Source organism: Taeniopygia guttata, chromosome 2 (assembly GCF_048771995.1).
Source record: "Taeniopygia guttata chromosome 2, bTaeGut7.mat, whole genome shotgun sequence".
NCBI lineage: Eukaryota > Metazoa > Chordata > Aves > Passeriformes > Estrildidae > Taeniopygia > Taeniopygia guttata.
Window position 1 is genome coordinate 129,456,614 of NC_133026.1, and position 18,806 is coordinate 129,475,419.

Genomic DNA, 18,806 nt, shown 5'->3' on the forward strand with positions numbered 1-18,806 from the left:
CTGGTGAAATACTATATTAAAGATTACTGTTTTACTTTATATATCTGGATCTTGAAGGACATGCTGGACTCTGGTAGAATTGATTTCCAAGTTGTGTTCTGCTTTTTGTATTTCTAATGAAATTTTCTGAGACAAAAGAAATGTGGATTATATATAGATCCAGAAGAAAATGTGAATTAGTCTTTCTGGAATTGGTGTTATAATTACAAAATGTGACCTCTGGAGATCACATAGCCTGACCCTGTGCTCAAAGCCATGTCAACTGAAGCTGGTTGTGTAGGGCTTGGGTCTTATATATCTTCAAGGACAGAGACCCCACAGACTCTCTGGACAGAGGTTTCAATGTTCTACAACCCTTGTAGCAAAAAATGTTTTTTTCTTATTTTTAAGTGGAATTTCTTCTATTTCAGTTTCTGCATGGTGCCTCCTGTTCTGTAAGTGGGCACTACTGACAAGTCTGTCTCCCTCTTCTTTACATCTGCCATGAAGAATTTATACACTTTGATGCGATCCTGAAGCCTTCTCTTTTCCAATCCCAGCTCTCGGTCCCCTTTGTTGGAAATGATAAAAATTTTAATTTATTTTTTTAAACTAACTTTAGTCAGGGGTTTGTTCTTCTTTGCCCAGGGTGAAGGGTATTAAAGTTTCTTTCCAAAAGACTCCCTTCTCTGGGTGAGGCCTGATGAGCTTAACACCTCAATGGACTGGGAGTTGCCAGAAGATGCAAAAGAAATAAGTGACCCTTGACAAAGGTTACCCTCGAATATCATCCCCTGGTGTGTTGGAGACACTTGGTCTGGGAAAAAATTGATCAAAGAACCAAAGAATGAGGACCAAATTATCTTCAAAGGCAAAGGGATCAATAATAGGAACCCAAATATTAAGAACAGTGTAATTTGGGACAAATGAACATTGAACCAAAGAATTGCTTTGGGTTTGTATGTATAAATGTGTGAAAAATCTAGTAAAGAACCATGTGCAATCGAATAATTTTCACTGCACAACCCAGGCAACATGTGGATGAAATTATTTCTATTGCACATCTTAGCCAGAACAGCATCCTGGCCAGAAAGCAATGCCTTCATTCTCCAACACTGAAAAGATGTTGGAGAGTTTTTGTTTTTCGCACAATTTCGGCGACACCTCAATCATGTCTGTGATCCAGTATAGTCATGTCTTTCTTGTTCTGGGGATCTCCGAGCTGGACACAGCACACAGATGTGTCCCAAAAATGTGTAAGATGTGTCTCTCCAGTGCTGAGTGGTGGGGAAGGACGACCCTCCTTAGCCTGCAAGCAGCACTCTGCCTGATGCAGCTTGGGTGCCATTGGCCTTGTTTATGGCACAGGCACACTGCTGGCTCATGGGCAATTAGTCATCCAGCAGGACCCTGAGCTACTTTCTCTGCAAAGCTACTTTTCAGCTGGTCCCCAGCATGATCTTTGAAAACCAGCCACCTCTCCTGGACTCTTTTTTCTCTCCAGCTCTGTCTCCCATAGGATTCTTACAAACAGGTCCTTGAACAGGCTAAACACTACTTTCCCCAAGACCAGAGCTCACATCCTGACGTTTGCCTTACTCCTTCTCCTCAGGATCCTGAGCCCCACCATCTTATGTTTACTGCAGACCTTCACTGAATTCCCAGTCAGTTCTTCCTTGTTCATAATTATGAGGTCTAACAGAGCATCTCCCTCATGGATTTATTCCACAGTGGGTTCCTGCAGTTCCGGGAATGCCTGAAGTTAGTGCTGCCTTGAGACATTTATTGTACAGTTTAGAAGCAATATGTATGGGAAAGAGAAAATGTTACATGCAGATTAAAAAAAAAACAGTAATGAATAATGAAAATCTTAGAAAAACCCCTATAACTAATAAGAGGATAACTTGTTCAGGAATGTAGGATAAGCCATAAAAGTAAAAAAGGGTTATAGTAATCAAATGAAAGACTAATTGAGTGGTTTAGTATACTAGACAATGAAATCCTTTGGGCATGAAGGAAATGGCAAGAACCTAACCTATGTGAGGATTTGTGGAGTAAGAGGGAAGATTGGAAAAGTCTATCACAGACTGTGAACACGGGCCAGTGAACTGCACGAGGAGGAAGCCTTTGCCATCACAGCAGAAAGGCCTAGAGCCACTATCCACTGTAAAGAAACAAGGACAAGAGGCATCGCTAGTTCTGACAGGTCACTGTGACGTAAAAGTGGGACATTCTCAGAGAATGGATTACATATCAACACTCCTTTTAGTATGTGTAATGGTGAAGGACTATGGTGTGGTAAGATGCAAAAATTTCATTTCCATTGTGTTCAGTTGGTGGTGATGAATAATAAAAGCATCTGGAGGTGTGGCTCACAAGGCAGGCTTGTCAGCTGACAGCATTCAAAATCCAGTTTGACTTTGAATGCTGCTGTGATGGCCCAGCTGGGCACATATTTTAAAAAGGCTTGTGTTATAATGGGTATTAGAAAACATATTTTCCTAAGGGTAAACACTGAAACAGTTTTTCCAGAGAAGTGATAGCATTTTTAATGTGAGAAATTTCAGAACTTGACTGGAGAAAACTCTAACTGATCAGATACAAGTTGATCCTGCGTGAGCAGGATGTGGAAGTCAATGCACAGTCAGAAGTCCCTTCCAACCTCAAGTTTCCTCCAATGCCTGCTGTCTGGCACAGGGACATAAGTGCTAGTTTTTAAGCCTCATCTCTTACAGTGCTTTGCTGTTCCTACAGCCATGTAAGGTTTGTTTTGACTTGCTTCCATTAGCATTCTTCTTGGGGGATTTGTAAAATCTATTTTCTTGAGGGCAATTGAGAGATAGCTACTCAGGATGGATTTCAGGACATTTTAGATCATCACAATGATCTAAAGCAGTGCTAGTGAGGTGAGGTTCTTACTTATTAAGGGATCCTGTAGTGTTCTTTAGAGGAAACAATATTTGTAATTTTTTTCTGGAGAAATATCTACTATTTTTACAGTTTTAAAAAGAGAAGCTTGCTAGCAATGCCTAGAATCACTGTGTACAAGTAGGCTTTGTAAATGCTTCAGCAAAAGAAGTAGCATTGGACATTAGTGTTTATTTTAGCAGAGATTAGTTTTGATCTTTGAAAAAAAGAATTTTAAAGATAGAACATTTGGGGATGTTGCTAGATCTGTAATAATATGGAATTCTTTATATCCTTAAAGTGAAAAATATATAAATATATATACTCTAGATTATACAAATTATCTACTATATGTGTAAGGGAAGTCTTCCTTTGATAAGTGTAGAAAAAAGAGAGCTTCTCTCTTCACATCAACTCAGATGCCATTTTAGCTTTCCTACAGGGGTATTGCAGAGATTCTTTGCTGATATTTGAACTAGAAAAAAGCAGCTACAACATCTTTATACAAGGGTAAGTGATATTTCAATGATACCTAGTTTTGTTTAGAGGTAGTTAATGTTACGATTTTTTCTGTTAAAACCTCTAGAAGTGAGTTGAAATATGTAATTTAAAATCCTTATTTTCAAAATAGAGTACTATGAAAAGTGGTATTATTTCTGAAATATTACAGCTCAGGAAATAGGAAATAAAAGATGCTGAATGACTTAAATATGGAAACATTAAGTCTTAAAATCCAACATTTAATATGAAAATGGTAGTCATTTCAATAATTGGTTATCTTTTAAATGCTCATATAGTTTATATGTCTTGTAACCTTTACTACAATTCCCTTATCAGTTATAATTTATTTTCAGACTAATTTTCTTCTTCACTGTCATACATACTATAAATGATACCAGCTCATTTACTACTAGTAGTTATTAACTACTCTGTAGTTTTGAGATTCACTTCAAAGAGGAAGGTTTGATTGCAGTACTTTCCAAGAACACTTTAGTTTCAATCACTTCTACAAAGCAGAGACTCAGCTTTAAAGAGTTTACTGTATGTTATGACACAGGGGCTCTTTGAAGGTTAATCAGATTTTTAGCAATAATAGGGTTGGATTCTTGTGTGAATAAGTGAGTCACTTCTGTTTCATGTGCAGATCTGTCATTTAATCAGAAGCCTGGAAGTTAAGACTTAATTCACTGCATATTAAGTAGAAAAGACAGTTGTTGTTTTAATCATTTTTTTTCCTTCTGAACTTCGCTATATCTTTAGGACTGTAAATTAGTTAAGACAGCTAGACTGATTATTTAAAAACCATTCCTAATGTGTGTAAAATCTAATAAAAGAAGCTGTACAGTGGAGTCATATTATTTAGACACCGAAGCTAAAAAGTAATTTGAAGAAATACCCTTAAATAAAATCCACTAAATGTGGTAATGTTCCTGATTTACATGTAGGGCATGATTTAATCTAATTGCAGTTTAACTGGGGGCAGTTAGTGTTTTTTTAAAGGCAAGTACAAAAACACACAAATCTTTGTATCCCAAAACAAATATTTGGGGAATGGCCAGAGTAGACTGTCATAAAGAGTTTTAATCAAGTATGTTTTTTTACAACTGAATATCTCTGATACAGCTTCATGCTTGAATTTAGCTGTTGAAGTTGATAAAATTATACACAATAGAGTAGGGTTGTGTTTAAGCATTACTGGTAAATGCTTGTAATTCTGGTAGCAATGCCCCACACATCTTAAAATACAGGAGAGTTTATATTCAAACATATGCATTATGTGTGTATCTTACCTTGCATGTTAGTTTAACTCTAATCCCATGCCATATGTACTTTGTTACAGTACTCAGTTCTCTGTGTTGTTGATGGGTACTCAGCTTTGTCATCCTGTCGTCCTCAAATGTTGAAATGCTGAGTTTGAATAATGATAATGTTTACAAAACACAGCGTTCCAGCTAGAACTGTTTAAATAGCTATCTTTATAATGCAGTGCTTGAGAAGTTTTCGTCAAGTATTTATCCTGCTGTTGGAAGAGCTGTGTTGAAATCTAGAATGGAAGATGATGTGTGATGTGTTTGCTGCAGTCAGTCTGGTGCTACAGCACACAGGATTATAGATTCAGATTGTTTAGCTTTTGGAGGGCCTTTGGTGGAAAAGCCAAGGGACTGATTTACAGAATCTTGCTGCATGATACAAATTAAATAACTATTATAAATATTTTAAAGCTTGAGGAATATTGGTTTGCCTGGACACACAATATCAAGTAGGAAGAGTTGATAGCTTGTAATTTGCATTTGTTTTGCTATGTGAGTTGAAGAGAGAAAGGTTTGAGGTGGAGTGGGAAGAGAATGAGTCAGGGCAAAAAAATCTATCAATTTCCTTTCCCCCCATAAGATGGGGGAAAGGAAATATATAGATTAAGATATTAATATATAGATTAATATTAATATATAGTTTAAGATATTAAATATATAGATTAAGAAGTAAGGAGTAGAAATGCATGTTACTTGGTGTTGCCATTTTCCCAAATATATTTGGAAGTTACTACTGTGGATGATGCTAATACATCCAAAAATTGCCATGCCATATTTACTACTCTATATTTGCAAATCTGTGTATATGAAGCCTTTATTTAATCATGGTTTTGAAAGTGAGTTAAACATGATGGGCTTTAATTTAGTCCTGCCAGCTATTTTATTTGCCCACTAGTTAGGTACATGATATGCTGCCTTTCTTTTTTCCTTTATTCTCATGCTGCTAACACAATGAAATGTAGAAAATCTCTAAGTCCTTATAAACTGAAGCCATCTGGCTGTTCATAGCTGTAATGCTATCCAAATGTGTAAATTACTAAAAATGTACTCCCTTATGCTTAGGAGCACAGGCCTGAATTTGGTGCTGGGTTCCTCTGTCTGAGAAACTGAGATTAAGAGTTTTTTAGTCATGGTTTATTTGGTGCCATAAATTTTGTTGGGACTAGAGAGAATAAGAAATTGTGAAGTGAGAGAATGTTTGTAAGAATAAAAATGAGTAATGAGTATCTGGGGAAGGAGAGAAATTACAGGCAATTTTTAAATTGGATTAAATAGGGTATCCTAATCCTAATCTGACTTCTGCTTTTCCTCTGATTTTGGTCCAAACAGAAATCAATTTTATATGCTGTTTATATGTTTAAGGTAAGTATTGCACAAATACCTCTGCACTGGCAGGGCGTTCATGCAAGGAAAATATCCAGTTAAATAATGTAAGACCTTGTTTTGGTACTTAGAATTTCAGATGGACTTACTTGGAAGCAAACTGGAGAAAGTGAACCACAAAAATTTGAATAGAAATGTTTTTCATGGGTTTCCAGGTAATTGTGAACTGGATGAGAACACTGTAAACCTTTGTTGCCTGAGGAAACAAGTAACTTCAAGCATTATTTAACTGAAAACGTACATGAAGAGTTGAGAAGAACTCGAGTTACAGCCTAGAGGACTTCATTGTTTAAGCTTGGTGTTTTGGCATACAGATGCTTGGGGTTTGAATGTGTCGTGACTAAAGCTGCTTGATCTGGTTCTAATATCCTGTTTAGTTCTTGGTCATACCCCATACAGCACTACCAGCTGGGGACAGTGGCTGGACAGGGTCCAGGCAGGAAGGAACCTGGGGGTACTGATTGACAACAGGCCGAGCATGAGCCACTGTGTGCCCAGGTGGCCAAGGCAGCCAAGGGCATCCTGGCCTGTATCAGCAATAGTGTGGCCAGCAGGAGCAGGGAGGTCACTCTTCCCCTGAGCTGGGCACTGGTGAGGCCACACCTTGAGTGCTGTGTCCAGTTCTGGGCCCCTCAGTTTAGGAAGGATGGTGAGGTGCTGGAGCATGTCCAGAGAACAAGGAGCAACAAGGCTGGTGAAGGGTCCGGAGCACAAGTGCCATGATGAGTGGCAGGGGTTGTTTAGCCTAGAGAAAGAGAGGCTCAAGGGAGACCTTATTCTCTACAACTGCCTGAAAGGAGGGTATAGGCAGGTAAGGCTTTGTCTCATCTCCCAGGCATCCAGCAACATCAAGATAACACAGTCTTAAGCTGCACAGCAGGATATTTAGGTTGGACATTAGGAAAAAGTTCTTCTGGATATTGGAATGGGCTTCTCTAGGGAGTTGTGGAGTCACTGTCCCTGGAGGTGCCTAAGAAAATGTATGTGGCATTTAGTGCCATGGTCTTGTTGACAAGGTTGAATTTGGTCATAGGTTGGGCTTGAGGATCTCAAAGGTCTTTTCCAAACTATTTGGTTCTGTGATTCCATGATTCTGTGGTTCTGTGATTCTTTGTGTATGTGATGCTTGTTTAAGTTTTCTGTTCTCTTGCACATTAAGGTGCTCCTTATCTTCACTGTCTGCTGGAGGAAGATGTAAAGAAAAATACTTCTCAGTGTTTTGCATAATGAAAGTTATTAGTATGCTTTTCTAAGAGAAATGTGTTGATAGGCAGATTCCTAAAAATAAAGATCCTATTCTGTGAACCCAAGCCTCCATCCATGAAGCCTTCTTCATCCATGAAGGGCAAAGATGAATGATTTCATTACTCTTCCATTACTCTTGTATTACCTGATATACATCTGTCTCAGGCACATGAAATAACTCTGCATGGTGGTTTTAAAACAATAGAAATGTTATTCTAGATTAAATTAAGCGATTGAAAATGTTGCTTATAGTTCTTTCCTAATGTTCAATATTTATGATCTCTAAGGTTGCATAGAAAGAAGCCTTTCCTTTTAACTAAAAATGGGATAGGCATTTCTTGAAATTCTTTTTAGTCAAGCAGAAGGTAGTTCACTTGCACTTTATGAAGCTGCATGACAAATGCAATTGGCCTGTGTGACTACATATGGTATGGGAGATTATTTTTTAGTGGCATAAACCATCCTGCTTAGAAAAGAATGACATATGCACATGTATGTGAATTTGCGGTTCCTCTTCCTAATTTTCTTGTGTTTAGAATTTTTTTTAACATTTCAGTATGCTGGATTGAAATGCTGCATATGACCTAAAGGCATCCTATAGAGATCATCATGCTGATGCAGAAGGAAATAGAATAAGAAAGTTGAATCTTAAGTTGTGAGGTTACATGCAAGCTGTTTTATTCAAAATTTATTTTTAATCAATTTGCAGATATGTATTGCTGTATTTGTACTGTCCTGTACAGTTGCTTGTGGTTTCTCTGCATATTTAAAACAAATACTTTTACTTACAGATACTTACAAGCATGGCTTTGCAGTGCTTGTGCTCTTCTGGCATTTCTATAGGGTTGCTTTGTATAGATTGTTAGTGTCTGTGTAGATTTGGAGTTTAGAATCACATAACAGCTTTGAAAGCAATGTGGAAAATGCAAAATCATACATCCTTGATAGCTTTCACTGCCTTTGTTATTAGCCCATCTATACAGAGTATTATGCTATTATTAAAAATATTACTTTAAATAATATAGTGGTTTAGACTGAATTTCAGAAATATTTCCATTCATTGCTGAGACACATTCCATCTACTTAAAGATCAAGATAAACACAGTGGGTTTTGTTGTTTTATAACTGTGTCTTATTTTAAGAATGTCAATGGCTATCAGCATCATCAGTGAAACTTTTATTTCAGCAGCTGCTACAAAAACACGATAGTTTGGAAAAAACAACTGTTTTGAAGAAACTTTCACATAGAGGTACAATGGTTGTATTTATGTAATTGCTCTTGGCAACAGCTTCAGTAAATTTAAGTTGAAGTTCATCCATCAAATTAACTGACTTTCTCAATCCACTTGAACCTTGATCTGTTTTGGTGTAATGTTCTGGAGTCGGTGAAGAAGCTTTACAATTGGAGTCTGTAACCCCAGATGAGATTACACCACCTTCTTCTGAGTCAGAATTTCCTGCTGTTGCAATATGTGTTGTTACACAGAAATTAGTAGTAATTCCCTCTCAGACACTGTTGAGATTGCTCCCAGGGAACAGCATTAGTGACATATTCTTTCACTGCTAAAGAAAAGACATCCTATTGTAAACTTGGTTGTCTCTCAGTGAATTTACAAACTTGTTCTAAATAATTCATTTCATCCTGAAGCTCTGTTTCCCAGGAGAAAAAATAGTTGTTTTCTTAAAACCAATTTTTGCTTTAAGAACAAAGAAACCACATGGTGATTTTGAAGCTGAGAGAGATATCCTTTGTACCACAGACAGTTGGTTTTCACTCAGAGCCTTTTTTGTTCTTTTCAAAAAATTAAAATTATTATTATTTGTGGATTCCTTATTGAGTGGACTGTATTGAGTCTGCATCAGCTGGCTGCAAAGTGGTGGTGTTTGAGCTCTCTCCTGCATAGACAGGTTGCAGTGGGGTTGCATGTTCAGGAACAAGCACAGAGCAGAATTCATTAATCCATTGCCCTCACTACGAGCAAGTGTGAACATGTGCATAGTCCTCCCTTAGAAGAAAGCAAAACGAACAGCCACAGTGAGCATTTCTTTTTTCTGCTCTCATTTCAGGAGCATTTCTACCTCCAAAGCTGGTATTGCTTTTCTCAGATGAACTGGTTTCAAGCTATGTTGCTATTAAGTACTTCTACTGCAGGGCAGTGTCCCTGGAAAACCTGCTGTTTGCAATCTTTTGTGTTGGCCCTTTGAGGGTCATGACATTAAATCACAGGATCACAGGAATACTCCTGAGAAATTCTGAGGCTTTAACAGAGGGGCCATCCATCCAAGCTTAAGCACTTTTGAAGGTGGGGATGTTTTGGAATAAAGATTGCAGCATGTCTATTTTCTACCAAGAAAATGAGTCTGTGCTGGAAAGCAAACACATGTTAATGCTGGATAACCAGAAAAGGGAGTTGAGATGTGAGAAGGAAAGAGTAAGCTGTTCTTCACATTTTGATCACAAGCTTTTTCTGCTTCTAAGGCATGACTGTTCTGTTTCTTGTAACACACACATTTATAAAGATCTCACAGTCTAATTTTGAAATTTAAAGAGATTTGGTGCATTCTGTTTGGACCCATGGCAGTTCAATGGTATGATTATTACTTTCTCATGGCCTTTGTTTAATACTATGGGTATTTCAGTTATGTTACCTGAGTTTGTGCTTAGTTAGATGAAAAAACATGGATGTATGATGAATACTTGATACTTTTTATCTTGCCATGATAGTCCATTAATTTTAATAGGCAGTGAAAACAGATTTATCTGACATGAAGAAGAAAATAGAGATCTTCATGTTTGTGCTCCAAGCCTTGCAATGTTTACTGCATTCATTACAGCCTAGACTCTTTCCCTCCAGGAGTTGTAACGGGAAAAATGCATTATGTTCTCATTTACAGTGCTAGACTAGCTGTCCAGTGATGAATGGTAGATGAGATAATATGCCAGGAGATCCTTATCCCTTAGGGAGAAGAAGGTGGCAGAAATAATATTTTTTACATTTTTCTGGATCACACAACTCTGAGAGTTGTTTGACATCAGCTAACCAGAGAGTGGGAAGCATCCCTTTGTGTATGGCCAGTTCTGAACATAACACAGGTGGATGCTCCAGGGTCTCCTTCAGTTTTTCCTTACTCTGAGTTGTCATAGGTTGAACATATCCTGCTCTTGGCTTTGTGCTGTTGCACCATTTTACCACACTGCCTATTGGCTCAGAGTTTTTGTCCCTCCTTGACCTTTCCCTTGTAATCATAGATCCATCAGCCCTTCAGCTCAAGGTCTAGCTGGGGAACTGTCACACTTGTGGTATTTGTCTGATGCTACTTGTCAACATTTGAAGTGTTCAGATCTGCAAGTAGATGTTTCTGGAAATGCCCATACTACTATTCCCTGCTGTAGTCATAAAACTTTCTTTGCAGAAAACCCATCTGTGACTTGCTACCATGTTTTAAAATGTCCTTATGACTAATGAACTATAAATTATCTTGTCATTGTTATAGCACATAGGGGATCCTGTAATAAATTAGAGGTCCTCTGTGACAAGTACCATAGATACATAATAAAACAAAAACCTCTGGGAATGCTTCAGTCTAAGTTCATATTTTTTCCTTATGCACCCAAAAATAGGATTAATCAAATTTCATGCCTAAGGGCTTAAACAGATGGAATATGAAAGAAGATTTCACCAGTCAGCAGTGTAGTAGTCCTGGATCTCTGGAAAGTATGTACTTTCATAATGTACGAGATAAAACCTTTCATTTAAACATTTCTTACAGCTTATCTAGTTTTACTTAGACAGTGATTTAAAGTAGTAGAATCCCAGATTAATATTCAGCAACTAGACAACGTTTAATTTTATTTGAAATATTTCTTTCCATCCGTTCTACACTAAAATGCCAACTTTGTGACAAAACCATTAAAATGCTTAAATGCTAAACAGAATTTTCTGATTCATTGTTTTCATGTAGATGTTTTCTCATAACTACTTTTCCAGGTTGTATTGGTCAGTGGACATCTGGACAGCTGGGATGTTGGGCAGGGAGCTATGGATGATGGTGGTGGAGCATTTATATCATGGGAAGCATTATCACTCATTAAGGATCTGGGTAAATATTTAATTTTAAAATATTTTTAATGCATTACATTTCCAGAACATTTTTATGATGTCTAAATGGGATTTTCTATTTTATCCATGTCTCTGAGCACAAATATTCATTTTGTCACTATACCCCTCAAAACTAGTTTAAAACAGTCTTTTAGATTGTTGAGTTGATATCCAATTATGCTTTTCCTCCTTCATCAAATGGAATCTATTTTTCCTCCTTATTCCCTTTTTTCACAAATGTAACCTGTGGTCAAGAGGAATGCCCAACATATTCATTAGAAATTAAAATCAGCTGCTGCTCCTGCCCTGGCAGCCTTTAAACAATAAACTATCTTTCCCTGCTTCCCAGGGCAAGGATTTTTGCACTTCAACAATCTCAGTCTTTCTTGAAGAGCTCTTTCTAAGACAAGCTCTGTCATGTGATTAGCTGCTTGCATACTGCAGTCATGAACATCAGACATCCCTGTGAGTTCCTATTCCTTTATTTTGCATTGTTTGAACCTCTAACCTCTCCATTTCCCAGCTTTGGAATAATTGGATTATCAATCTGTAGCTAAAACAAAATGTGTCTGTTTCAATTTTTGGTCTTTTAAAAGCAAACTAATTAGGATTCTTCTACTAAGAATCCAAGTGTACTCCTTCTTTTAGTGTTTTTAAATTTTTTTTATACTTGAAAGAATTTGCTGTGTTTCCTCCACCTTCAAGGAAAAGAAAGTTATTCTGCTGTGTTTGGTACTCTATTCCATTCAAAATAAACTGTTGTGTGTTCCTTAAGGGTAAGTTCATGGTGGCATTGTATAATTTTTATTCACTGGGTTTCCCTTCATGCATGACTGAAATTCATCACTTTCCTCTTGTTTAAATATTTGATTTCCTCTGGTAGTAGCCTGTGTGTTTGCTGTGCAACCTGTGGTGAAATGCTGTTCTCTCAGCTGGGAAGTGCTGGAGCCTTTGCTGATGCCCTCTGTTCTGGGCAGGCGTTGTGTTCTGCTCTTCTCTTTGTGCCAGTGTTCTGCAGGAACACAAGGTTAGGAGAGGGCTTCTGGGTCTTCATAGCTGTAGGTAGCCAAGGGGCATATGCCTTTCACAAACTGGCCTCCATAGGAGATTGGTTAATGCAGATTTAATATCTTATGCATTTAAAATCTGACATAAGAATAAAAAAGGAAAAGAAAAAGGTCAGCAAAATAAAAAGATGTGAAGATTGTGTGAGAAACAAATTAATGACTTTTATTTAAAATCAGTTCCATAGATTGTTTTAATGAGCATTGTGTTTTGCACTGTAGAGACTTTGATATTCTTTTGGACCCTGATAAATTTAGTCTCACACTAGTCCACCAAATACATTTGAAATGAAGATAAGACAACTCAGCTGACTCTAAGCATTTGTAGAAATTTTTTACTGTGTCCAGGGAGCCTTAAAGCCATGGTGCATTGTGTAGCCATAAAACTGTCAGCATTTATAATTGATCTTACAGCTGTGGTGATGTGATCCTCAAGCTGAAATGAGCATTCTGAAATATGATTTCTAGAATATTAACTTATATTGTGTAGTAAGAAATCCAGTACTTCTACCATGGCCCTTTGTGTTAATGAAAGCAAAATACTATTACACTATTAAAGCAGGGCTTTCAGTGATGGTCTAATAGCATTTCATCGTGATATCACTGTGACCTTTGGACATGGCTTATTGACAAGACATAAATTATGACTGTTAATTTAGATTCTAAACATTTCATGTAATACTTGAAGAATATTATAGTTTAAATGCAATTCCAGACTTTCAACATTGCCTCCTCCCAAAACCATTTAATAACTATTGGCTTAGGACCAAATACATGAAATTAATTGAAAAATCATTAAAATTATGGTTTAAGATTATAAGATTTTATTTTAAGAAATACAAATTTTTTTCTTGCCTCAAGTAATTTTTTTAATAGTTCTTGCTTTTATTTTTAAATAAATCAGTTACTTAATGTATGGCCTTTATACTTCCTCATATTTCCAGAATCTTCAGTGTTAGCTTTAATTTTTTAATTGAGGTGGCAATTTCTGTGCCATATTGGTATATTTTTTTTCTTTTAGTTTTGTTTGGCTTTTGGGCTTTCTAACTTTTCAGACATCATAATAATTACACACTCCCTACAAGGACATGTACCAGTCCAGCACAATCTGAAATAGTTTTACAAAGTCTTCAAAATTTCAAACATTTGGTAGCATTTTTTTAATTTCCATTTTGACTTCATATGAATTTTGTTTCTTTTTGAGGGAACGGCAACTACATGAAAGTCAGACAGAATTGAAACTGTTTTGCATTATATTAGCAGAGGGTGGAATGAAAGTATTTTATTGACATAAAATCCCATGTATACATTTCAGAAGAGTAGTACCTTAAAAGCACAGGGCTGATTGTGATCTGCTGTAGTTTTTGAACACTGTTTAAAGTTATAACCATTCAGTTAACTCTGGAAAGTAGAAGAGCTAACAAGTGGAACGTTTCAGTCTGTCTGAATACTTTGCTTCTAATAGCTCTAATATCTCTCTGCTCGTCTTCTACTGTGGGATGATGGGAAGGGGATACCTGCTGGTGGTGCCATTCCCTCTCATCCTTCTTCAGGGAGGAAGCACAGGCAACAAATTCAGAGCAAATTTCAACTTCTAGATGGCTACATTTCAACAAGGTGAATCTTGCTATGTTTTCTGTGCAGCTGCAATTCCACTCTCAAAACATCCCCAGCGTATAATTAAACATCAGTACCGGCTTGTGCACCTGTTGGTGCCCATGCTGGCTGTACACATCTCCTGACCAGAGTAAAAAGAAACATTTTCCTTATTGCATCCATGTCAAGTTCTCTGTATCAGCTAAACCCTCATGGCTGCCTCTTTTGCTGGTAGCTAACCTCAGAAAAAATCACTAACTAATGGGCATATTGACTATCAATGTTCAAAGGCGTCTTTTCTCACCCTTAATAATGAAGTTTAATGAAGCACAAAGGAAAGAAAAGCATTAATTAAATTCTTGAAGCTTACATATGCCACTTGTAGGCAAGATCTGTGGCAAGCTGCTTCATGGCTGATGTGCTTAAAAGAGGAAGAACTGGAAATGTTTCCACAAAAATTGTTTATGTGAAGAAACATGAACATTTCAGCTAGTTATTACTCATTCCTTTTACTGGGAATAAAGACAGTTTTGGAGTTGCTGAGGCAGTTTGTGAGCTGGTCTGAACTGGTAAACTCCCTTTCCTTCAGGGAAGCCAAGGCTGTTATGATTAGCTGAGGATTTCGGATACTTAAGAAATTACCCTTCTACACTTGCAGGCAGAGTTTCCGTGGCAGTAAACTTGTGCAATGTGCGGTTTGTCTTCTGCGATGTCTGGCAGCAGCTGCCCTGCCCAGCCCTCTGCAGGCTTCAATCTTTTGATCTATTTTAACTAATTTTGATGGAGACATAAAAATATTTAGAAAAGGAAGTTCTGACATCCTCTTCAAATTGGTGACTGAGGGGAGATGGGCAAGTGCATTTTTGTCTCACCGGAGGAGAGGCAGGAAGAAGGCACTTTTATTGCTTTGTTAAAGATGGCCAACACCTGGTTACCAGAATACGTGTAGCATTGTGGTAATCACCAGTCTCTTTCCTTTTAATTTGTCTGCAAACTCTGTGTGATAGATTGCAAGTATCTCCATGGCAGTATTTAGAGAATTATTTGGGGTAATTAGGAGATGATGGGAAGGCACTGAGAGGAAAGGCTAACAGGTTCCCATCATTAAGCTGAGAGAATCCATGGGGTGTTGCATGAGGTGTAATGTAGTGTGATGAGGGCCTTTGGAAGCTGTAGGAGAGACAGAACTCAAGCAAATTGCAGTTTTCTACTTTTATGGAACAACAGCTGTGTTGCTAATTACAGCCTAGAAACCTCAAACCCAACTTGTTTTCAGGTTCCATTTATAATTCTAAACTTTTGTTAGTTTGTTAGTTTATGTGCAGAAAAGAGCATATCTGGATCTGGCCAATGTCATTTGCCTCAGCATTTTCATGCTGGTCCAGTTAGTGCCAAAATGCTGTTGTTTGAAACACAGCTTCTCATGGTCCCTCTCTCACACAAGGTTTACAAAAGAAGTTGCTTTTCCAGGTGAGATTAAAGACTAAATAATCAGCTACGCATAGAACATCACCATAAAATCCCACAAAATTTATTTTCCTGCTGTATTTTGTCTTTGGTTGGACAGTTTGCAGAACTTGATCCTGCTTTGGGTGTTGGTTGTCAGTTTCTGTGAAGGAGATGTTTGTCCTCCTTTCCCAACATTTCAAGTCTGCAGCTCTTGCTCAGGAGTCACGCTTGTGTATAGGGTATTTGAGAAGGAAGCAGCTAGTATGTATCCAATGGTTTCAGTACTTTATCCAGTGCTGCCTCTTTGCTCCTAATCCAGCTGTGCTCCCACATTGCTTGGCTGAGGCTGCAGGTGTTCTGCCCTCCTCCAGCCCTGCCAAAGCCACCTCACCCTTTAGTGCTGGAAATATGGGCCTTCCATCCCTAAAGGAAGCTTGAAGGGACTGAATAATGACAATAATAAAGATCTTTAGAAACTGGTTGTATGGCAGTGTCAGGTTTCCAAACGTAGTATTTTAAGTCTCCTAACAGCAGTAGGGAGCCTACTGGTGTTAGAAATCCAGTTGATTTTGGTAGATGAATTTTAGTGCTTTCTTCTCAAAAATTATAGTTGTTATGTCTTTTTTTTTCATTAAAACATCTGGAATCCATTTTTTGTTCCTGTTGAGAATAGAAACTGATCAGGTATGTTACTTGACACTACAGTCTAGTGTATTTTCAGTCCCATCTCTGTTAGCACAGGAGGAATCAGTCAACAGGTTCTTTGTTCACATCCCAGGTTTCTTTCAGCAACATTTACCCACAAGCTCTCTTTCCTTGTTCAAGAATTGTGTTTTCTACATTTTCCTGGCTGTGTTTGGGTCTCTCCTGCTTCATTGCTAGCCAGCTCTTGGTGCCCTGCCAAGCCCAGAGGTACCTACCTGTCCATGAGCTACTGCTCAGTCTGGGGACATCTTCAGAAGTCAATGGCTGAGCTGTGAATTTGTCAAATGGCAAACTTTTTCTCTTTCTCTTCAATTACTTTAACTGCAGCCAGTGTAAGGGTTGTAGTGAATGCTGTCTGAACCCCTGCTTCCACCAGCGTAGCCGGTGCAGGCTCCAGGAAAGGCTTCGCTCCAAGACAACCGCAGTGGTGGGCTGTGATGCAGAGTACACAGTTCCCTGCTCGTGCTGTTGTGCTGTGCACTGAGCCCATGTTAAGTCATGTCTGAATGCTGCCTCAGACCAGGAAGTGTCTGCTTGGACTGTGCCTCAAAGTGCTTCTGAATGTCCTGTTCTCCCATGTCAGAAAACACTTGCTATGGGGAGCTGCCAGAGCAAGGGAATACCAGCGGTCAAGTAGATGAACAGAGAACATTTTGCTCTTTCACGGCCAGGGTAGGATGGTGCTAGAGCTAGATAGCTGCTAGAGTAGCTTGATGAAGGAAGAATGATTGTTGACAAAATCTGATCCTAGTCATCACACCTTTTACACAGCTTTCCTGCATTCCTAGACGATGATGAAACATGAAAAAGGGAGAAATGTATGGTGATAGATGATAGGTGCCATTTCTCTTCTTTGCCTATTTGCCAACATTAAGATGAACTGGGGCTTCATAAATCAGCTTTCCTGTAGACATGGATCTGGCACAACCGAAGTACTGCTTTATAGGAAAAAGACACAGAAAAATACAGAAATGTTTTTAAAACAATGCATGTAAGAAATTTAAGTTACTAACTAAGTTATAATTATTCATAAGGAGTTGATTAGACAGTTTTTCCCCCTTAAAACTTATTTTAAATTGAAATGGTAAGGTTCTCATCTGAATTACACCCATGACTAATGCAACTAGAAAACCATTAGACAGATTTTTGTACAGTTCACTGTAGTCTTTGTGTGAAGTTACATTTCTTGAGTCCAAATTCACTTGATCCAGGCTAATATAGGAGGACTAAAGATATGTTTTATTAAAAATATGATTACCAGAGTAATTCCTTTTCTGCTAGTTTAATTTAAGTCATATAAATGCAATTTTAAGGTGCTTGCAAAATATTTTGTTAAACATTTTTCTGAATTTCTTGTGGTGGTGTAATTGTTTGCTGTCTAGGAGATACGTTGTGAAACATAATTAAATGACTACTTTTACAGTTCCTGGGTTTTTTTTCTTTAATCAAATATGCCTGACATTAACTTCTTGTTCTTACATTCTTTTCACTTTCCCAAGGCTGACTGTTTTATTCTGACCTTCACATTTTCAATTCTATTAAATCTTCTTAGTATGAAATATCTGCATATGCTGTTACACTACAAATGCTTTTATTCCTTCATTTTAACATTTGGTTGAGTGCGTATTTAGCAACACTTAAATCTTCAATTTTCATACTGTGTTGACATAGCAGAGGGGCAACTGCAAACATAAAAGGTTGCTAATCTGGTGGTAAATTTAGATATACAGCCCTCCATAGCAATTTTGCTCTCTGTCTTGTGGACTGCTGCTTCTCTGCAAGCTTTAATTTACCCAGAAAATTCAAGAAAAAATCTGAGCTTTGATTATCTATAAAAATCTTAGAAACCTAACAATGCTAGCTCTTGTGTGTTATTGGTTTTGTTTTTCAAGCCTCTAACATGGTTGACATGGTGAAGTGCTGAAATCCTTCCCAAATCAAGTAAGGGGCATCTTGTCCTTACTGTCCTTTTTTTTAAGGTATGAATTTTCAGTATGGAGACAGAAGTGTGTCTGCTTAATTTTCTGACTCATCAGCTCTCAGAATAGCCTAACAGATTTGTTTTTGTAATCCAAAGAGCAGGGCAGCTGAGGCAGAATACAGACCCACCTCTCATTAAGATCAAACCACGTCTGATATTTGTAATCCCAAAGAGTGTGGGAGTGGGTCCCACACTGCCTTTTCTGCTCCACAATTTGATGAGATCACAAATACCTTTAAGGAAGAATATGTTTCTGAAGAGGAATAAAGTGTGTTTTAAAGGTGGACAGTGTCTTATTCCTTTTGTGGGACTTGGAGAACACATTTACAGGACCAGAGCAAGCATGGGGTGGAGGAGTTGTCTGCTGACTCTGCGCTTGGCTTTTTTACACAGGCATGTTTGTATTTCCTTTTCTTCTCCTTTTTTACTTTTTCCCTCTTTTTTTTTTTTTTTTTTTTTTGGTACATGACTTGTAATGGCTTCATGACACTACAGGAAACAGTTCTTCGTTTAAAACCCCATGTGCAGAAGAGCACATTTGGCATCTGAAGTGCCCCTCAGCTGTGCTGCCAGGTGGCAGGAGGGT

General features: G+C 37.8%; 1 protein-coding gene across 1 annotated transcript in view; it reads left to right on the forward strand.

Annotated features, from left to right (window-relative positions):
• CPQ (carboxypeptidase Q) overlaps nt 1-18,806 on the forward strand; it is a 144,037-nt gene that overhangs the window by 79,974 nt on the left and 45,257 nt on the right. Inside the window, exon 5 of the mRNA XM_030266453.4 lies at nt 11,315-11,426. Within this exon, the coding sequence (XP_030122313.4) occupies nt 11,315-11,426 (112 nt within the window). The remainder of the gene's footprint in view (nt 1-11,314; nt 11,427-18,806) is intronic.